Raw genomic sequence first — 23,023 nt, 5'->3', positions numbered from 1 at the left:
TAATTACTCATCAATCGATGATACTTTTTTTTTCCTGCAAAAGAGAATTTGTTACTTTATTTTTTAATCTGTTGCTGCTTTGAGAGTAATGTAGGAGACCAAACATTCAACTGGATTGGAGAATTTGGTTGATTGTTAGCCCCAAAGATTATAAAGGGAGAAAAACCATCCCCTATGAGTTATATCAAATTTATACTTAACTCTCTGGCCAGTGTGGCTCAGTTGGTTGAGCATATCATACCATGCACCAAGTGGTCGCAGGTTTGATTCCTGATCAGGGTACATGCCCAGGTTCAGGCTTGATCCCCAGTAGAGGGAGTGCAGGAGGCAGCCAATCGATGTTTCTTTATCATCAATGTTTCTCTTCTCCCTTTCTCTCTAAATCAATACAAACGTATTTAAAAAGAAAACAACAACAAAAAAATATATTCAACTGATTCACCTCCAAAGGGGTACATGACAGAACTAAGACTTGGAAGTCTCATGTTAAAACCACACTATTTCCCTCAGATACATTTGTAGGCAACCTTCAGGAGAGTATCTAAATTTTGTTTTGCTTTCAAGATTCTTTGTCTCTGTCTTTCCATCGCTTGATTATGATGTTTTTAGGTATGGGTCCATTTGACTAGCCACTTTGGAGTTCATTGAGCTTGTTGAATGTTTTGATAAATTTGGTAAATATTTGGTCATCGTTTCTTCAGATATTCTTTCTGCCTCTTTCTCTCTGCTCCCTCTGGGGCTCTCATTGTGCACATTTGATGGTGTCCCATTGCTCTCTAAAATTGTTCATTTTTCTTTATTATTTATTTTTCCTATTAGAGGCCTGGTGCATAAAATTCATTCACTTGGGGGAAGGGAAGGTCCCTCAGCCTGGCCTGCCCCCTCTCACAGTCAGGGAGCCCTCAGAGAATGTCTGACTGATGGCTTAGGTCCACTCAGGAGCAGGCCTAAGCTGGCAGTTGGACATCCTTAGCGCTGCCACGGAGGTGGGAGAGGCTCCCACCACCGCCACTGCTCTCGCCAGCCATGAGCCGGGCTTCTGGCTGAGCGACGCTCCCCCTGTGTGAATGCACTGACCACCAGGGGGCAGCTCCTACATTGAGCACCTGCCCCATGGTGGTCAGTGCGCATCATAGCGACGGGTCCATCCACCATTTGGTTGATTTGCATATTAGCCTACGGTGCGATGCGACGCAAGGCGATTTTCGCTGTAAGTTGGAACCCACCTACATAAGCACCTACGTCACTCACAGGAGCACATACATAGCAGTAATGAAGTCAAACAGCAAAAAAAATTTAAAAGAAAGATAATTCCTGACCTTTACTTGTGGTAAATAAATAATAAAAAACATAAAGCACATAGGTACATACATCGAAATGACGGAACTTTTTTTTTTTTTATAAATAAATGGGAGATGGCGACATAACCACGAAACAACGTATGTCCAGTCCGACGTAACCTGAGGACTGTCTGTATTAGGCTTTTTCTACAGGCAAGCTCTAATTCAGGTCAAATTAAGATAGTCTTGTGAGTGAGGTCTTCCAGGGAACCACCAGACAGGTTATATGATGGCAATTCTCTGAGAATGGGGCTTTGAAGGAGCATCAGCCCTCTTCTACCACCTCTCATGGATACCAGGCTGCTGGTTTTCACTGTGATTACAGGCTGTTGTGTTTTAAGGCTACCACAGAGCTTCGGAGAGTGGGAGGGCAAGTTAAAAAACACCACAAAACCCACCCTTTTTACCAAGATTTAGTCAATTTTCTTTTAATAAACATTACTTGGATTGCTTTTAGCCTTTGATTAACTCCCACAGTTCAGAAATTGTTGATCCTCACAATTTTTACCAGTGTAAAAATTACAGAGGAGAGAAATTTCAGAAGTTTCACACCATCATTTTTGCTGATATGTTATCTTTCACAAGTACTTGTTTGTAAAAAGGCTTTCAACAAGTTATTCCACATCATTTAGAATTCCTATGCTATTTTTTTATAATATCACTAGAGGCCCAGTGCACGAGATTCATGCACGGGTAGGGTCCCTAAGCCTGGCCAGCAATCAGGGCTGATCTGTGGGGCGACCAGCGGGACAATCAGGGGTCCCCCAGTGGCACCCACATTGGCTGGCCTGCGGGCTAGGGGCAGCTCCTGTGTTGATCGTCTGCCCCCTAGTGGTCAGTGCGCATCATAGCGACTGGTTATTCTGCTGGTCGGTCAATTTGCGTATTAGGCTTTTATTATATAGGAATTGTGAGTCTGCTGTTTTGATGTGGAAAGGCAAAAAATAACAACTATTAATTGTCTGAGTGTGTGTAAGAAATAAAAATTGAACCTTGGCAAAAGAATTTCTTCTTGGATGGAGGTTGTGATCCAATTGTAATGAAATGGAAAGATATAAAACCCTTTTATTCTGTGTTGTCTCATTGATTTAGCTATATTTATATGTTGTTTATTACACATGCAGATACAGAGAATGTAGTTGAAAGACATGAGGAAAGAAAGAGTACAAGGAATTACAGAACAAAAATTTAAACTGTCGTAATTCCATTGCTGGGCTAATACTTTGAATATTAGTCTTACACTGTTTTAGAGAGCTCTGAAGGTATGGAATGTGATCATCTCCAACATTTAGATGTATTAATTAATACTTTAAAAGAAGTTTAAGCAGATAAGCTAGATTTGAACTGAAGATTCCGAAATCAATATTTTAGATGAATCTATAGTTGATCCTTGAACAATACAGGTTTCAACTACACTGGTCCACTTATACATGGATTTTAAAACATAAATATATCAAAATTTTGTGGAGATTTCCTTACTATTGTGAAGCAATTGTATCAGTTGCACAAGGCTACCATAAAACAATCATATTTGCTGCTTCTTTGTTATTAATGCATGAATCTTTTCATGTTATCTTTTTTAATAATTGTTTATTGTTGAAAGTATTACATGTCTCCATCTTTTCAGTTTTGATGCCTAGTGTTAGTAATACATATAATATCTACAGTGTCTTATATCATACGAGACAATGCGATGTAGGTACTGACAGATGATTCATTTTGTAAACAGACTATAAACTTATGATACCAATAAATATAGTACAGTCGTGTAAATGTATTTTCTCTTCCTTATGTATTTTCTTGGTAACATTTTTTCTCTATCTTACATTATTATAAGAATACAGTATAAAATATACAAAATATATGTTAACCAACTGTTTATATTATCGACAAGGCTTCCAGTCAATAGGCTATTAGTAGTTAAGTTTTTAGGGAGTTAAGAGTTATAACCATGTTGGGGAGTTGGTATCTCTAATCCCCATGTTTTTCAAAGGTCAGCTGTAACATGTTTGAAATAAAAAAAAGTTGGTAGAATGCTGGGTGCCGGGAGCCGGTCCATCCTTGCTGTTTTAAAGGACCTGGCATATATGGCATATTGTTCTTAAAATGTTTGCTCACCTTCTTGGCACTATGTGTTTTAACCAAGGTCTCCTCTCTGAGAAAGGTTGTTTCCCCAGGTAGGGATTTTCCCCTGAAGTTAGGGAGGGAATAAAACCCCTCAACTAAGTGCCAGGCGGGTATTTAATCACTTTAACTACGAACAGTCATGCTTAAGCTACATAATCTTTACTCCCTGGAATGGAGATAAGAAACGCCCTAACCTTTGGAATAGAGATTGATAGGATTGAATCAACTGGTATAAATACAGATGTAACAAGACAGCAAGAGACAGAACTTAGAAGACAGAACCAAGAGAGACAGAACCTAGGCACAGAACCTACAAAGAATGTTCTCTAGAGACAGAAGAACTTTGCTGGAGAGAACATGGCAAAAGATCCTGGACAGAAACTGGCCTCAGAACCTAGAGACAGAACCTAACGAGAGAACATGGCAAAAGATCCTGGACTGAACCTGACTACAGAAATTGGCAAGAGAACCTGACTAGAACCTGGTGACTGAACCTGGCTGGAGAACCTGGACAGAACCTGGCTGGAGAACCTAGCGAGGGAGCATGGCTACAGAACCTGGCTGGAGAACCTGGAGAACCTAGCAAGAGAACATGGACACAGAGCCTGGCTGGAGATCCAGACCAGAACTTCGCTGGAGATCCAGACCAGAACTTGGCTGGAGATCCTGGCTAGAGATCCTGGCTAGGCTGCTGATCAACTGAACGCTATCTCCGTGTCATTCCTTCTTCGCCAATTCCATCCACACCTTTGGGGACCCCTGGACCTGCTGGGGTTGGACCCCAGCAGCTGGGCATTTAAGCTCAAAGCTAATTTGTTTTATTTCCTTCATTTCTCTTATACTGGGAAAGAAGTAAGTCTCTTGCCACCTATATTAATGTTGCTGTAAATAAAGGATGTAATTTCCATGTACAAGGAAAATAGTAGATTTTTCTTTTCCTCTTTTTAAAGATAGTTTGTCCCCAGCCCTGGCTGGTGTGGCTCTGTTGGTTGGAGCATCATCTCCTACACCAGAATGTGGTGGGTTCGATTCCTGGTTAGGGCATATACCCCGGTTGCGGGTTCCATCCCCAGGGCACATATGGGCACGGACGGCAGGCAACTGGTGGATGTTTCTCTCTCACATCGATATTGCTCTTCCTCTCTCTCTCTCTCTCCCTCTCCTTCTCCTTCTCCTTCTCCTTCTCCTTCTCCTTCTCCTTCTCCTTCTCCTTCTCCTTCTCCTTCTCCTTCTCCTTCTCCTTCTCCTTCTCCTTCTCCTTCTCCTTCTCCTTCTCCTTCTCCTTCTCCTTCTCCTTCTCCTTCTCCTTCTCCTTTCCGCTCTGTCTCTCAAATCAATTAAAAAAAAGATTGTTTCCAATCTGAAAAATTCCACCACTCTGGAACTATGTCTGGTCCCTAACTTATCTATAGGCACTGTAAAATAGATGGAAAATTGCAGATCCATGACTCACCTTCATATCTATAATTGCTTCAGGCTAAGGACATCCGGGGTGACTTTTAACTCAGCATTTCCCCCCCGCCCACATCCTCTTAACTCTATTATAGAGCCTCCTAATTAATATCTGTGATGTGATGTTCCCTTAATGGAAATGGCCATTTCATCATCTATTTGATGTTGGATTTCTGCCATCTCCCTTCTTAGGAGACTCTTAACTGGGCACTGCAATCTATCTGCCGGATCAATTCCATTCCTTCAATGATTCATCTAGGCTCAGTGGCTGTGACTAGCTAATGGCTGTGACTATGCTGCCTGAATCTGTAGAAGAGGTTGAGAAATTGGAAATAAATTAAATTTATCATCATTGTGGGGCATCTGGTTGGTATCAGACTTTTAATGAATATGAAACAGGTCATGCAAACAGCCAAATCCTTTTATCCAGACAGTGTTATTCCTCTATTTTCTATGATCCATAGGGCAGCCATGAGTTAAAACCTTTCAGTAAGTATAGATAGAGGGAAAGAATTAAAACTCCAATCTTTCCTTTTCTTTCCTTTTTTCCCTCTCTCATGTTCCTCTACGGCGGTTCTCAACCTGTGGGTCGCGGCCCCTTTGGGGGTCGAACGACCCTTTCACAGGGGTCGCCTAAGCCCATCGGAAAACACATATATAATTACATATTGTTTTTGTGATTAATCACTATGCTTTATGTTCAATTTGTAATAATGAAAATACATTCTGTATATCAGATATTTACATTACAATTCATAACAGTAGCAAAATTACAGTTATGAAGTAGCAATGAAAGTAATTTTATGGTTGGGGGTCACCACAACATGAGGAACTGTATTAAAGGGTCGTGGCATTAGGAAGGTTGAGAACCACTGCTCTACAACAACCAGCAGCTATAGCTTCAATACCAAAGAGTTCTAGGAGACTGTTTTGTTTCTGTTTGGTGAGCGTATGAAGATGCCTAGCTGTGAAACTTACTGAGCAGAATGGTAGTACATTTAACATAAAACCTGCATTCTAATGAATCAAATTGTTCCAGACATCACAGATCCTTGTATCTTTTATGAGTGTCAGCAGAACTGATAGAACAAAAGTGGAAACCATTGCTTATAGTACTGGTGCTTTTAATAACAGCACTAGAGGAGCCCATTACTACAAAAACAGTCCATTGCTAACTCAGCGATACCAGGTCATTGGGAAAGATCCAAATTCATTTGGAGTTTGGCTTTTCTTAATTCGTGTTAATCATAGGAATATAAGGCAAGATTGTTTTATCTGCCACATAATTACCTCTATATGAATGATATTAATAAAAGCAGAATCAGTGGCTTTCATATAATCTTTCTTTCTAAGGGCACACCCATTGTTAAGTAGAATATTTTTAATCTCCAAATATTTTTTCTATGTTTATCACAAACTTTCATTACTAGTAAGAGAAAATAAGAATGTTTCTTACTGCTAAATCCGAAAACTGGAACTCTTGAAAAGATTTTAGTGGGTTCCTTCTAGCTATTTCCCTAAATGAAGGTGGAGAGAGCTTGCCATAAAGTTCATTCAGTCTTCTGATTGTTGTTTGCTGTTATCACTGCTTACCTTTGTATTTTCATCATAGTTTATCAATAAATTTTATTCTAAAACAAGTTATAGGTATTCATTTTTCAGAATAGTTTGCATAATTTTGAAAGAGTCTATTTAGAAAACCCAGGATTTAATTTGTTTAGAGTACAAGCATCTACATGTAATTTTTTAACTTCCCATTACCGAAGGAAATGAATCTAACCTTGTTTGTCTTAGGAAAGAAGACTGAAACCGATCTAACTTGAAATAGAAATATAATTGATATAAAATTTTCAACCACTTTTCAAAAGACAGAATAGTTATTTGTTTCCATAGTTAAGAGATCAGAGTAGACTTGTTTGTTTGAAAAAGAAGGCACGGCCATTGCAGGGCAGAAAATAGACAAGAACACAACTGTTCTGCTGTCTTTATTCCTAGCCGGGCCAGTAGACCAGGTTGCTTTCAAACCCCACATACCTGGAATCATGTATCTTTGATTTCTCTACCCCCTTACAAAGTTAAGTCTAGACACCAGTACTAACTCCTTTATGGTTTTGAAGGATTTTAATCTCATTTGGTTTTCCAAGCAATTCTATCAGGCAAACAAGAATTATTAACAAGTCTGATTTTTAGATGACAAAATGAAGTCTAATGAGATTTGGTCACTTAAGGATTCACTTTGGGTTCCTCATATCTCTTAATCTCAGTGTGGTACTCTTTTTAGCCTGCCACACATTGTGTAAATGTGAATTAAGTATTTCTGGATTCATTATTTTAACCTCCATTAATACAATATTTCCCTGTTTTTCTCACTAATTATCATGTTTCTATGGAAAGTACTTAATCATCTACTTCTGTATTCTTGTGTTACTAGATGTTAATGTAGACACAAATGTTAATAATTTATAATCCCTACCCTCAAGAAGCCGACAGTCTAGTGAGGGAGTTAGATTACATTTTTAAACTGCTTTATTGAAGTATAATTGACGTACACTAAACTATATATTTTGAAGTGTAAAATTAGGTAAGTTTTAACATACAGCTATACACATGAAATAATCTTTTGTCCATGTTTTTTTAATTGAGTTTTTTATTAAGTTTTAAAAGTGCTATCTATATACATATATACATACTGGTGTTTATGTATATATGTATATACATGTCCTTTATCAGGTATATGTGGTTTCTTTTCATTATTGTAACAGTAACTTTTGAAGATCAGAAATTGTTTCTTCTTCTTTATTTTTCTTTTTTATATTTCAAAGTATTATCTTGCCCAGGGTTTTCAGCTTTTCATTTTTACTGTTGTTGTTTTTATAATTCTTGAAAAGTCAAGTGATTATTGAGTTGACAATAATAATTGGAATAATTTTATTTAGTTAAATAGTGGAACAATCTGATACCATTTCTCCTGATATATTCAGGTACGATGAATTACAAATCTGCGTTATGTCGCAAGTTTGATGCATGTCCTCATCAGATTAATATTAATTATACTTTTCCTCTTTCCTTTCTTCTCAGGCCATTATATTCTAGTTTTACAAGGCTTTTTTGAAGTACCTTGCCTATTGATTGGCAAATTCTAGATTTAAGTTTTTTAGTATATTTTTATTGATTTCAGAGAGGAAGGGAGAGGGAGAAATAGAAACATCAATGTTGAGAGAGAATCATTGATCGGCTGCCTCCTGAACTCCCCCTACTGGAGATAAAGCCCACAACTGAGCATGTGCCCAGACTAGAAATCAAACCTGGGACCCTTCAGTCTGCAGGCCAATGCTCTATCCACTGAGCCAAACCAGCTAGGGCCTAGATTTAATTATAATGACATTTGTTTTAGCAGGGAATGTCTTTTTATTTTAATTTTTGTTTTATTGCTTAAAGTATTACAAAGAGTATTACATATGTCTCCTTTTTTCCCCTTGCCCCCTTGACAATCCCCAGGCCTCCCCGACCCCCCAGTGTTTTGTGTCCATTGGTTATGCTTATATGCATGCATACAAGTCCTTCGGTTGATCTCTTACCCCCCCACCCCCACCACTGCCCCCCAACCCTCCCCGGCTTTCCTGATGTAGTTTGACAGTCTGTTCGATGCTGCTCTGCCTCTGTATCTATTTTTGTTCATCAGTTTATAATGGTCTTTATTATCTATAAATGAGTGAGATCATGTGGAATTTTTCTTTCATTGACTGGCTTATTTCACTTAGCATAATGCTCTCCAGTTCCATCCATGCTTTTGCAAATGGTAAGAATTCCTTCTTTTTTTTTATAAATATATTTTATTTTATTGATTTTTTACAGAGAGGAAGGGAGAGGGATAGAGAGTTAGAAACATGGATGAGAGAAAAACATCGATCAGCTGCCTCCTGCACACTCCCCACTGGGGATGTGCCCGCAACCAAGGTACATGCCCTTGACCAGAATTGAACCTGGGACCCTTGAGTCTGCAGGCCAATGCTCTATCCTCTGAGCCAAACTGGTTAGGACAGAATTCCTTCTTTTTTACGGCAGCATAGTATTCCATCATGTAGATGTACCACAGTTTTCTAATCCACTCATCTGCTGAGGGGCACTTAGACTGTTTCCAAATCTTAGCTATGGTAAATTGTGCTGCTATGAACATAGGGGTGCATATATCCTTTCTGACTGGTGTTTCTGTTTTCTTGGGATATATTCCTAGAAGTGGGATCACTGGGTCAAATGGGAGTTCCATTTTTAACTTTTTGAGGAAACTCCATACTGTCTTCCATAGTGGCTGCACCAGTCTGCATTCCCACAAGCAGTGCACGAGTGTTCCCTTTTCTCCGCATCCTCTCCAGCACTTGTCATTTGTTGACTTGTTGATGATAGCCATTCTGACAGGTGTGAGATGATACCTCATTGTTTTGATTTGCATCTCTCAGATGATTAGTGACTTTGAGCATGTTTTCATATGTCTCTTGGCTTTCTGAATGTCCTCTTTTGAAAAGTGTCTATTTAGGTCCTTTGCCCATTTTTTGATTGGATTGTTTATCTTCCTTTTGTTAAGTTGTATGAGTTCCCTATAAATGTTGGAGATTAAACCCTTATCAGTGATAACATTGGCAAATATGTTCTCCCATGCAGTGGGCTTTCTCGTTGTTTTGTTGATGGTTTCTTTTGCTGTGCAGAAGCTTTTTATTTTGATGTAGTCCCACTTGTTTATTTTCTCTTTAGTTTCCAATGCCCTAGGAGCTGTATCAGTGAAGAAATTGCGTGGGCATATGTCTGAGATTTTGTTGCCTCTGGATTCTTCTAGTATTTCTATGGTTTCCCATCTTACATTTAAGTCCTTTATCCATTTTGAGTTTATTTTTGTGTATGGTGTAAGTTGGTGGTCTGGTTTCATTTTTTTGCACGTATCTGTCCAATTTTTCCAACACCATTTATTGAAGAGACTATCTTGACTCCATTGTATGTTCTTGCCTTCTTGGTCAAATATTAATTGAGCATATTGGTTCGGGCCGATTTCTGGGCTCTCTATTCTATTCCATTGATCTATATGTCTGTTCTTGTGCCAGTACCAGGCAGTTTTGAGTACAGTGGCTTTGTAATACAGCTTGATATCTGGTATTGAGATCCCACCTACTTTGTTCTTTCTCAGGATCGCTGCAGCTATTCGGGGTCTTTTTTTATTCCAGATGAATTTTTGGAGAGTTCGTTCTAGGTTTGTGAAATATGCGTTAAGTTTATAGATTGCTTTGGGTAATATGAACATTTTAATGATGTTGATTCTACCAATCCAAGAACATGGTATATTCTTCAATCTGTTTATGTCTTCCTCTGTCAGTTTTTTCAAAGTCCTGTAGTTTTCTGAGTAGATGTCTTTTACCTCTTTAGTTAAGTTTATTCCTAGGTATCTTAATTTTTTTGGTGTGATGGTAAATGGGATTGCTTTTTAAGTCTCTCTTTCTGTAAGTTCACTATTGGTGTATAGAAATGCCATAGATTTCTTGGTGTTAATTTTGTATCCTGCTACATTGCCGAATTCATTTATTAAGTCTAATAGTTTTTTGATTGAGTCCTTAGGGTTTTTTATGTACAATGTCATGTCATCTGCAAATAAGGACTGTTTTACTTCTTCTTTTCCAAGTTGGATGCCTTTTATTTCTTCTTCTTGTCTGATCGCAATGGCTAATACTTCCAGTACTATCTCGAACAGGAGTGGTGAGAGTGGGCATCCTTGTCTTGTTCCTGTTCTTAAGGGAAATGGTTTTAGTTTTTGCCCATTGAGTATGATGTTGGCTGTGGGTTTGTCATATATGGCTTTTATTATGTTGAGGTATGATCCTTCTATTCCCACCTTGCTGAGAGTTTTTATCAAAAATGGGTGTCGGATTTTGTCAAATGCTTTTCTGCATCGATTGATATGACTATGTGTTTTTTTTCTCTCTCAATTTGTTTATGTGATGTATTACGTTTATTGATTTTCGGATATTGTACCATCCTTGCATCCCTGGGATAAATCCTGCTTGGTCATGGTGTATGATCTTTCTGATATACTGCTGGATCCGATTTGCTAGGATTTTGTTGAGGAAGCAGGGAATGCCTTTATGTAAAATTTCTTTTCTCAACAATACGAAGTAAGTATTATCATCAGATTACTGACATTCAAAACAGTGGACTTGTATAAAACACAGTCTTTATGTACTCCTCTTAAAAGAAGGAAATAAATTTGAAAACATGTTTTGTTTACTGTATTGGTTGAGACATTTAGTCACTGTATGATAAACATTGTAGTGATTTTTGGAGGCATTCTATTATTTCTTCATGAAAAATAATAAATCATTTTAAGACCAGTGATTTTTTATTGTTGGCTTTTTTTTTTTTTAGAAGGTAAAGCTTTTAAGAAAATATTTCTGAAAAATAGTATTGGAAGCTTCTTTTTTTCAGGTACTGAACAGTACAGTGAATACACAGGCTATGCTGAAACTTATCGCTGGGCCCGGAGCCATGAAGATGGGAATGAAAGGTGAGTTCATTTCTGACTTGATTATCGCATGGCCAGAAGCTAAAGAATGTGGCCTCGTATATTCTGTCTGCCACCTATTCTTATTTCAGAAATTTAACTTTCTTCTAAAATTTAGTATTACAGCTTCATTAGTAGTTAAAACAGTATTACCATATATCAAAAAGAAATGAAAGCCAAAAGTCTAAATCAAGAACAGGACGACCAGAGCTCTTTACAGTCTTTGCATCTTAGCTACCAATTGTAAGCAGTCAATAGAGGTTAACTTCCAAGGCCAGACTTATTTAGAATTGGTTATATTTATAGCTTAAAACCCTTAAACAGCATAAGTAGTTATCCTTACGTTTTCTGGGAGGCTAGGTAGATGAAGCAATCTATTTTTCAGACAATTTGCCTACTGCTACAAACAATTGACAGCAGAAATTACAGTGAACTTTGCTGCTGCTATCTTCTATTTTTTATTGAAATACATTTTTACATGATATTGCTTCCCCAATAAGTTGATTTAACAGAGGTGAATTTTTATGCAACTGGAACCTGGATGCTTGTGTGTGTGTGTGTGTTCTAATGAAGAAGAGCCAGTGTGGGCTTAAATGCTCCAATCAAAAGGGTAGCTGAATGAATAAGAAAACAAGAACCATGTATATGCTATATACAAGAGACTCACCTCAGAACAAAAGATACACACAGACTATAAATAAAGGGAAGGAAGAAGATATTTCATGCAAATGGAAAGGAAAGAAAAACAGGGGTAGCAATATAGACTTTAAAACAAAGTATATAATAAGAGACAAAGAAGGACACTACATAATGATAAAGGGAGCAATCCAACAAAAGGATATAACCCTTGTAAACATTTATGCACTCAACATGGGAGCACCTAAATCTGTAAAGCAAACTAGATGGACATACATCATGGAAGAGATTAGCTGTAATTCAGTCATAGTAAGGGATTTTAACACCCCATTGACATCAATGGATAGATCTTCCCAACAGAAAATCAATAAGGAAATGGTAGCCTTAAATGATACACTGGATCACAAGGATTTAATTGGTATCTTCAGAGCATTGCACTCCAAAGCTGCAGAATATACATTTTTTTTAAGTGCATATGGAACATTTCTAGGATAGACCACATGTTAGGACACAAAATAAGTCTCAATACATTTAGAAAATTAAAATCATACCAACTATCTTCTTCGACTAGAATGGTTTTGAAACTAGAAATAAATCAAAAGGGAAAAAATACCTGAAAAACACACAAAGATATTGACTCTAACTAGCATGTTACTAAACAATGAATGGGTTAACAGTGAGATCAAGGAAGAAATAAGAAGAGACCTTGACACAAATAAAAATGAGAACACAGCAACCCAAAATCTATGGGACACAGAAAAAGCAGTCCTAAGAGGGAAATTCATAGCACTACAGGCCTACCTCAAGAAATAAGAAAAATCATTAACTAAACATTCTAACTTTATACTTAGAAGAACTAGAAAAAGAGCAGCAAACAAAGCCCAAAGTGAATAGAAGAAAGGAAATAATGAAGAGCAGAGTAGAAATAAAATAGAATCTAAAATGAAATTCAAAAGATTAATAAAACCAACACCTGTTTTTTTGAAAAGATAAACAAGATTGACAAACCTTTAACCAGACTCATCAAGAAAAAAAGAGAGAGGATCAAAATAAATAAAATCAGAAATGAAAGAGAAGAATTAACAACTGACACCAAAAAAATAGAAAGGATTATAAGAAAATATTATAAACAACCATATGCCAACAAATTGGACAATCTGGGCAAAATGAGTAAATTCCTAGAAGCATACAATCTTCCAAACTGAATCAGGAAGAATCAGAGAGTCTGAACAAAGACAGATTACAACTAATGAAATTGAAACAATAATAAAAAAAACTCCCAACAAGCAGAAGTACTGGACCAGTTGGCTTCAGAGGTGAATTTTACCATACATTCAAAGAAGAATTAACACTTAGTCTTCTCAAACTATTCTAAAAAACTCAAGACGAGGGAAGACTTCCAAAGTCATTTTACAATGCCAGCATTATCCTAATTCCAAAACCAGATAAAGGTGCCACAAAGAAAGAACATTGTAGGCCAGTATCCCTGGTGAACATAGTTGGTAAAATCCTCAACAAAATACTAGCATACCGTATCCAGCAATACATTAAAAAGATCATACAGCATGATCAAGCGGGATTTATTCCAGGGATCCAGGTTGTACAATATTCACAAATCAATAAATGGGATACACCATATACATACAATGGATAAAAACCACATAATCATACCAATAGATACAGAAAAGGCATTTGATAAAATCTGGCACCAATTTATGTTAAAAACTCTCAGCAAAGGCAGAATAGAGGGAACATAATAAAGGCCATATATGACAATCCCACAGCCAACATCATACTCAGTGGGTAAAAACTATAAACATTTCCCTTAGGATTGCAAACATGACAAAGGATGTCTGCTTTTATCACTTTTATTCAACATAGTACTGAAAGTCTTAGCCGCAGCAGTCAGATAAGAAGAAGAAATAAAAGGCATTCAAATTGGAAAGGAAGAAGTAAAACTGCCATTATTTGCAGATGACATAATACTGTATATAGAGAACCCTAAAGATTCCACACAAAAAACTACTAGAACTGATAAATGAATTCAGTGAAGTAGCAGGATACAGAACAAATACCAGAATTCAGTTGCATTTTTATACACCGACTAGAGGCCCGCTGCACGAAATTCATGCACTCGGGGGGCGGGAGGGTCACTCAGCCCGGCTTGCGAGAGAGCGCAGGCCAGGCCATGGGACCCCACCAGTGCATGATCGGGGCTGGGGAGGGATGCGGGAGGTTGGCCAGCCTGGGAAGGACTGCAGGAGGGCCCCAGGGCATGTCTGGCTCATCTCACTCAGTCCCTATCAGCTGGAACCCAGCAGCAAGCTAACCTACTGGTCGAAGCGTCTGCCCCCTGTGATCAGTGCACATCATAGCACCTGATCGACTGTTTGACAGTCTGCCCCTTGGTGGTCAGTGCACATCATAGCGAGCAGTTGAGTGGCCTTAGCATATCATTAACATATTATGCTTTGATTGGTTGATTGGACGACTGGACACTTAGCATATTAGGCTTTTATTATATAGAATAATGAACTATCATAATGGGAAACTAAGAAAACAGTCCCATTTACAATTGCACCAAGAAAAGTAAAAAAAAACCTAGTAATAAGTTTAACCAATGCTGTAAAAGACCTGTACTCGGAAAATTATAAGACACTAATGAAAGATATTGATGAAGATAGATATAAGTAGAAGCATATGCCATGTTCATTTGGATAGGCAGAATTAACATCATTAAAATGCCTGTACTACCAAAAGCAATCCATAGATTTCAGTGCAATTTCTAAGACGATACCAATAGCATATTTCACAGAACTAGAACAAATATTCCAAAAATGTATATGGTAACATAGAAGATCCCGATTAGCCACAGCAACCTGTGACAGAAGAACAAAATTGGACATATCAGGCTACCTGATACCAAACTATATTACAAGGCTATAGTAATCACAACAGCGTGTTACTGGCATAAAAACAGGCATATAGGTCAATGGAACAGAACAGAGAGGCTAGAAATAAGCCCACTTTATGGACAGTTATGACACAGGAGGCAAAAACATACAGTCAGATTAAGATAGTCTAGTCAATAGATGGTGTTGGGGAAATTGGACAGATACATGTAAAAAAATGAACCTAGACCACCTTTTGACATCATACATGAGAATAAACTCAAATGGATTAAAAACTTAAATGTTAGACCGAAAATCATAAAACTCCTAGAATAAAACAGGGAGTAAAATCTTATACATTTCTCATAGCAATATTTTTTCTAATATGTCTCCTTGGACAAGGGAAACAAATGGAAAAATAAACAAATGAGACTACATCAAACTAAAAAGGTTTTGCACAGCAATGGAAACCATCAACAAAATGAAAAGACAAACCACTGAATGGGAGAACATACTCCCCAATGATACATCTGATAAGGGATTAATACCCAAAATTTATAAAGAATTCCTACAACCCAACGCCAAAACAAACACCAAACAACCCAAATAAAAAATGAGCAAACGATCTGAATAGATACATCTCCAAAGAAGACATACAGATGGCCAATAGACATATGAAAAGATGCTCAACACCACTAAACATCAGAGAAATGCAAATTAAAACCACAATGAGATATCACCTCACACCTGTCAGAATGGCTGTCATCAGTATATCAACAACCAAGTGCTAGCAAGGATGTGGGGAAAAGGGATTGGTGGGAATGCAAATTGGAGCAGCCAGTGTGGAAAGCAATATGGAGTTTCCTCAAAAAATTAAAAATGGAACTGCCTTTTGACCCAGAGATTCCACTTCTAGGAATATATCCTAAGAAACCTGAAGCACTAATTCAAAAGAATATATGCAACCTTATGTTTGTTGCAGCATTACAGTACCAAGATATGGAAGCATGCAAGTGTCAGTAGATGAGTGGATAAAAAGCTGTGGTACATTTATACAATGGAATACTACTGGACCTTAAAAAAGAAGGAAAGCTTACCCTTTGTGAGAGCATAGATGGACCTGGAGAGTATTAATGCAAAGTGAAATAAGCCAGTCAGAGAAAGACAATTATCTCACTCATGTGGAATCTAATGAACAAAATAAACTAACAAACAAAATAGAAGCAGACTCATAGATGGAGAACAAGCTGACAGCTGTCAGAAGAGAAAAGCATTGTGGGACTGGGTGAAAAAGGAGAAAGAATTAAGGAGAAAAAAAAAGCCAAGCGGCAGAAATCACCAGCTACCGCCCCTGCAGTCACGGCCCCTGCAGCTGTGCAGATTTAGTCTTTGTCATCTCAGGCCAGCCCCTGGCCTCTCCCTTTGTTTTGTTTAAACCATGTGGTCACAGTAGTTATCTGTGTGGATGCTTAACTTATTATGATAGTTACTTACAGATTAACATGAAGGTTTTTATTGCTGTTCTTCAGAGTGGAAAGTTGCTTGGCATATCAATATGTGCAAATTTATGAGATGAAATATTTGGAATTTTATGTTTTCAGAATCATCTCAGCGCTTCCTTCATATTTCCACAGGCAACGTGTTATTTGTGCTGCTTTGTGTTATTGTCTGCTTTGCTGTTTTTGTCTTTTTAAAAATATTTTCACAGTCAGCGATTGAGCACAGTAGGTAGAATGTTGTACTGAATCGTTACACATGTTGTAACACTTGACTTCTTGGGATTATTTCTTGGGTGATGTATGGTGATGTTACAGACCCAGTGACCTAGAGGAGATCTTTCAAAACAGAGGAGGAATGAGTTCTTGTCAAAATACAAATGCCATATCTTTAATATTAGAGGAAAACAAAGACCTAAGGTTTTTTTGTTTCCCCCCAAATCCTTTAACCTCTGAGACTCACTGTAAATGATGTACCCGTTTATAATATATCATATTTTTTGTCTCTCCATAATTTTTTGTGTGCTGTATAATGCCTGCCAGTCCACAATGTGTACCTTGGAGTCTAAAATAAAATAGTGTTTTCTGCCTTCCTGTTTTTCTGAGATCTATGACATGGGTTTGTTTTTAATATTTTAACCCTGCCAGTGTCTCAGGAAACCTGTGAAGGTTTTACTTTGTGAGTGCTTTTCGCTGTCCCTCATCTTTCCCTCCTGTCCTGCCCAGGGACGACTGGCAGCGGCGCAGCACTGAAATTGTCGCCATCGATGCCCTTCACTTCAGACGCTACCTCGACCAGTTTGTGCCTGAGAAAATCAGACGTGAGCTTAACAAGGCCAGCAACCTTATTTCTTAGTTCATCTGGCAGCTGTCATCTATTTACTGTCATTTTATTAATGCTGAAATTAATGCTTTCTGGTAATTCTTGCAGTGTCAGTATGTCTGCCCATAGCTCTCCTGATTTAATGGATCTGTCAGCTTGTACAAGATGTACTTTCCATTTCGTAATTGTTTGATTACTGATGCCAGATAAACTGTTGCTTGACATGAAGCCCCACATGTGCATTTATCTCACCAAGTACTGGTAGCTGCTTTGGAACATTATTGCAAAACTATAGAGATGTGAATGAACCCTTAAAAGTTTTTAGACCTACCCAATGACGTTTTTCTCCACAAGGTATACTTTCAGAATTAAAACAGGTAAACCATAAAAGTCCAGTTAAAATTGTTCTATTGTGCGTAAGATTCCTGTGAATTATTTACTGATTTTTGGCAATTAGACATACTTATTGTGGAATCTATGATTTTCTATGATGCTTAGTGCTGTCTACTATAATCATTTTCTTTTTAATTGTATTACAGAAATATAAAAATGAGCCATTCCTCTTGTTAGTTTACCTTTTCACCACTGTTAACCATAATAAATATACTATCAATAGGGCTGCTGATACTATTCTCTAGATTTAGGGTCTTACCAAAACAGTTGGCTTTTTCTTTAGTTCCTCAACCTACTCTCACAGCTAAGAACACTGGCCCAATTCTGAAAACCATGGTTTAACTCCTACGGTAGGATTTAGTATGAGATTGTTTATGAAGATTATGAGGTTTGTGGTTCTGCATGGTTACAGATGTGCCATTCCCTGCACCAACTTCCGAGAATGAGAGCAGGCTGGGTGTGTCTCTGCAGGGGTTGGAGTGCTTGGATTGGCATGTCGGCATTCAGTGTGTCATCTTCACATCTTCCTAGGTCTCCCCACAGGAATGGTCCCTCCTTGTGGTGGTCTTCTTATCTCAGCTGAACTACCTTGCCTTTCAGATTATTAGTAAAATAAACAACCAAATAATCTTAACAACTTAGTAGCCATTGTAAATGTAATTATTACATTTATTATCTTATATCCTAATTTACATGAAAATCTAACTTATGGTTGCACATGTTTTCTTATATATAATTTATTAGGTTGTTTTAATGTTTAACATTCTCGAAGGAATCTCATAAAAAGTTTGAAGATTAAATGCAGTTTCCCAAAGTTGAATTTATATAATAGATATTGTTTGTTTGCTTTTTTATTTATTTTTTTATTTTATTTTATTTTTTAAATTGATTTCAGAGAGGAAGGGAGAGGGAGAGACAGAAACATCAATGATGAGAACGAATCATTGATTGACTGCCTTCTGCATGCCCCCCACTGGGGATTGAGCCCGCAACCCAGGCAGGTGCCCTTGACCAGAATCGAACCCGAGACCCTTCAGTCCACAGGCCGACGCTCTATCCACTGAGCCAAACCGGCTAGGGCTGTTTACCTTTTTAAAAAAGTAATTTCACTATTCAGAAAGACTGTTTTTTGTTATATCAGCAGCTATACTTTCTCTTACCTGACTCTGAAAGTCAGAATTTGCCTGAAGGATATCTTTTATTAACTATGTTTTAAAATGTAAGCCTGTTTTGCTGTTCTAAACTCTTGCCTTGTAGCAGTTGTTTCCAAGACATAATGTTTTTAGTATATCAATAGGATAAGAAAATTTATATTTAGATTTTCATCATTTAGATTTTCATTTTATATTTAGATGTACCTTATTAAACATGTATATGTGAATTTTTCACATGTTCATTGATACTAGAGGTCATTTATATAAGCAGTAGAGAGTGTGGAGAGAAATATATAAAAAGGAAATGTATTTAAGCACAATCATGTATGTATTAACACAGATTTAAATGTTCAGTTTTTAATGGATAAAGTCCATATTTTCACATTCCTTATGAAGGAGGTAGATAATTAACTTTTAGAAATTATCAACAAATATGATCTTTTTTTTTTTTTCAAACCTCACCAGAGGACATGCTAAGAGAGAGAAAGAGGGAAGGAGGGTGAGAGAGAGAGAGAGAGAGAGAGAGAGAGAGAGAGAGAGAGAGAGAGAGGTGAGAAACATAAATCAGCTGGACGAAGGGTATCTGCTAGAAAAACTGCATTATCATCTCCCCATTACATTTCTATTCTAGAGTTATATATATAATTGATTTTGAGAGGGAGGGGGTGGGAGGGAGAGGAAGAGGGAGAGAAACATCAATGCAAGAGCATAACATTGATCTGCTGCTTCCTGCATACCCTTGACCAGGGATCAAACCCATAACCCAGGCATTTGCCCTGACTGGGAATTGAACCAGCAACTTTTCCGTGCACAGGATGATACTGCAACCAACCGAGCCACTCTGGCCGGACAACAAATATTATCTTTTAAAAGATAACCCTGAGCATACATAACTCTTTTCTTTTTAATTTCCCATGGCCAATTGATGTTCTATAAATTTACTTATATAGCACTAACCTTCAGTTTACCCATCCTCAAAAGCACCAGAAATTTTAAAAATGTGAAGCCTTGGTATATGTGAGTAAGTTGTTAGTTGTGTTACCAACATAGGAAACATTTTATAGAGACCTTGTGAGATAAACTTCGACCAAAAAAGAGTGCCTAGCACACTGCCTTGCTTAAGGGAACTTCTCAAAAATATTTGTTAGATGAGTTAGTCAATGATTAATTAAACTTCTTATATATTATTAATACAGTTTTTAAAGATAAACTTTTTAGATATAAGTAAATTATCTCAAATCACTCAAAATGTTACAGATTTATGGATATTTCTTAAATATAAATGCTAAATAAAGCAACTAAAGCCCAGTAAATCCCAGTGTCAATGGAAGTGTGACACAGATGAAACTACATGAAGCAGATGGGTTGGCTTTTAATGTATAGTGTTGCAGTTCTCTATTTGTTTTCAACCTGCCATTACTTATGTCAGAATGCAGGTAAGCCTAATTTATATTTCATAAAAGATTAAGCCAAATGCATGTAGAAACTTTAAAAAAATTATACAAGTAAATATAGTAAAATTGATCATTAATGTTAAATGATTGCATATGTGCTAGGCATTCTACTTCACACTTAAAAAGCTATGTCTGATTTAATCCTAACCTCACTGTAGACACTGTTCTTATCTCCAATTTAGAGACAGTGAACTGAGCCTCAGGAAGTTGACTAACATGCCCCAGGCCACACAGATAGGCAGTAAAGAAGCCAGGTTCCCCTTCCTTCAAAAGACTTTCTTTTTTTTATCGCTTTCAGAGGTTCTCAACCTGTGGGTCGCGACCCCTTTGGCAGTCGAACGACCCTTTCACAGGGGTCGCCTAAGACCATCCTGCATATCAGATATTTACATTATGAGTCTTAACAGTAGCAAAATTACAGTTATGAAGTAGCAACGAAAATAATTTTATGGTTGGGGGTCACCACAACATGAGGAACTGCTTTAAAGGGCCAGAAGGTTGAGAACCACTGGCTTAAATATTCATTTTCTCACAGTTCTGGAGGCTAGAAGTCTAACATCAAAGCATCCATAGGTTTGGTTTCTCCTGAGGCCTTTCTCCTTGGCTTGCTGTGGCAACCTTTTCACTGTCCTTCTATGCAGCATGCCCCTGGTGTCCCTTTGTGTGCCCAGATTTCCTATCTTATTTTTTGCTTATTAGTTTGTTAATCCTCACCTGAGGATATTTTTCCCCCATCTATTTTTAGAGAGAGTGGAAGGGAGGGGTAGAGACAGAGAAAACTGATGTGAGAGAGACACATTGATTGCTTGCCTCCCGGCCTCCCGGGCCTAGGCCTCCCAATGGGGCCTGAATCGAGCCACAACCAAGGTACATACCCTTGACCAGAACTGAACCCAGTGCCCTTCAGTCCCCAGGCCGACGCTCTATGCACTGCTATTCACTGAGCCAAACTTTTTCTATCCCCACCCCCACACTCCTGAGACTCCAATTACCTGTATTCTTGAATGCCTAATGTTGTCCCACTGCTCATTCATCATTCATTTATCACAGTATATTTACATTTATGATTTTTTTCTTATGTTTTATTTTGGGTGTTTCTATTGCTATGTCTTCAAGGTCATGATTTTTTTTCTTCTGCAATGCCTATCTACTGCTAATCCTGTCTACTATATTTTTCACTTCAGAAATTATAATTTTCATCTTTAGAAGTTTTAATTGGATCATTGTTTTTATCTTCTGTGTCTCTATTTTTTTAATCCTCACCCAATAATATGTTTTTATTGATTTTTAGAGAGAGGAAGAGGGAAAGGGGGAAACAGAGAGGCAGAAACATTGATCAGTTGCCTCCCATACACACCCCCAAACCCACAACCCAGGTATGTGCCCTAACCAGGAATCAAACCCGTGACCCTTCTGTGCATAAGACAACACTCCAGCCAATTGAGCCACACCAACCAGGGTCCATGTCTCTATTTAATATGCTCAGTCTTTAAAGTAGCTTTTAACATATGAAATAGCCACAACTGTTACAATGTCCTTGTCTACTAATTTTATCATCTGTGTCATTTCTAGGCCTATTTCTAGTGACTGGTTATTCTCCTCAATATGCATTGTATTCTGTGCTTTGTATACCTGATAATTTATGATCGATGCCAAATGTTGTAAATTTTGCATTTCTTGCTGGAATTTTTAAAAATGTTCTTTAATGTTGAGCTTTGTTTTAGAAATAAGTGACTTGGACAACTTAATCCTTTGGAGGCTTGCTTTTATGCTTTGTTAGGTAAATCCTTTAGACCAGGGCTAATTTGACGCCATTATTGAGGCACTGTTTCTACTTTAGTGAGTGGAAACACAAGGTATATATGGCCCTGTATAACAGGGACTGTTCTGTCTACTGCTTTGTAGTGATCCTTTTCTGGCCTCGGGTAATTTAGTCACTAATCATGAATTGATTAGCACTCAGCTAAAGAATCTAAGGCCTAAAGTCCAATACAACTTACTGTGATGATGGTATTGTAACTATTGAGCATTTGAAATGTGGTTAAGGCAAATGATAAAATAAAATTTTACCTTAATTACTTTTTAAAAATCTAACTCCTCACACATAAAGATTACTATAACTAAATCTGTCTTTCCAGACTTTTTACCTGTTTCAATCTTAAATCATTAAGAATATTTCCTGCCCTGGCCAGTTTGGCTCAGTGAATAGGCTGCGAACTGAAGGGTCCCGGGTTTGATTCCAGTCAAGGGTACATGCTTGAGTTGTGGGCTCAATCCCCAGTAGGGAGTGTGCAGGAGACAGCTGATCAATGATTCTCTTTCATCATTGATGTTTCTATCTCTCTCTACCTCTCCCTTCCTCTCTGAAGTCAATAAATATATGTATTTTTTTAAAAAAAAAAATAGTATATCCTGATTTGTTAAAATATGATCTGCAAGCATGTACACCTGGCTTACCTCTTCTTTTTTAGTCATAATCCTATACTGTAAGCAAGCTTCCAGTGAATACCTTTCTCAGTATCCCTTTCTGTTTGATACACTTTTTAAAGAAAATTTGAGGATTCCTCCTTGCTTCCCCTGACAATTTAATTTTATTAAATTCCCATGAGACAAGGAAATACCACAAGCGTAAAGTTAGCCCATCACCACATGGGCTAGCATTGAGAAAGCACTTAGGGCCTGGCATGAGGGAAATCATTTAATAAATGTATGGCTT

General features: G+C 37.6%; 1 protein-coding gene across 4 annotated transcripts in view; it reads left to right on the top strand.

Moving 5' to 3' along the window:
• The window catches only part of PARG (poly(ADP-ribose) glycohydrolase), a 182,060-nt gene that overhangs the window by 133,665 nt on the left and 25,372 nt on the right, over positions 1–23,023 (top strand). For 3 of the 4 annotated variants that reach the window (XM_059662103.1, XM_059662102.1, XM_059662104.1), the window contains exons 14-15: positions 11,385–11,463; positions 17,210–17,318. In XM_059662103.1, coding sequence (XP_059518086.1) covers positions 11,385–11,463; positions 17,210–17,318 — 188 coding nt within the window. The remainder of the gene's footprint in view (positions 1–11,384; positions 11,464–17,209; positions 17,319–23,023) is intronic. The other variant, XR_009448338.1, reaches the window with a different exon arrangement.

This window comes from Myotis daubentonii, chromosome 13, assembly GCF_963259705.1.
Source record: "Myotis daubentonii chromosome 13, mMyoDau2.1, whole genome shotgun sequence".
NCBI lineage: Eukaryota > Metazoa > Chordata > Mammalia > Chiroptera > Vespertilionidae > Myotis > Myotis daubentonii.
The sequence above is the reverse complement of the archived record's forward strand: the minus strand, read 5'-3'. Positions and strand labels throughout refer to the sequence as shown.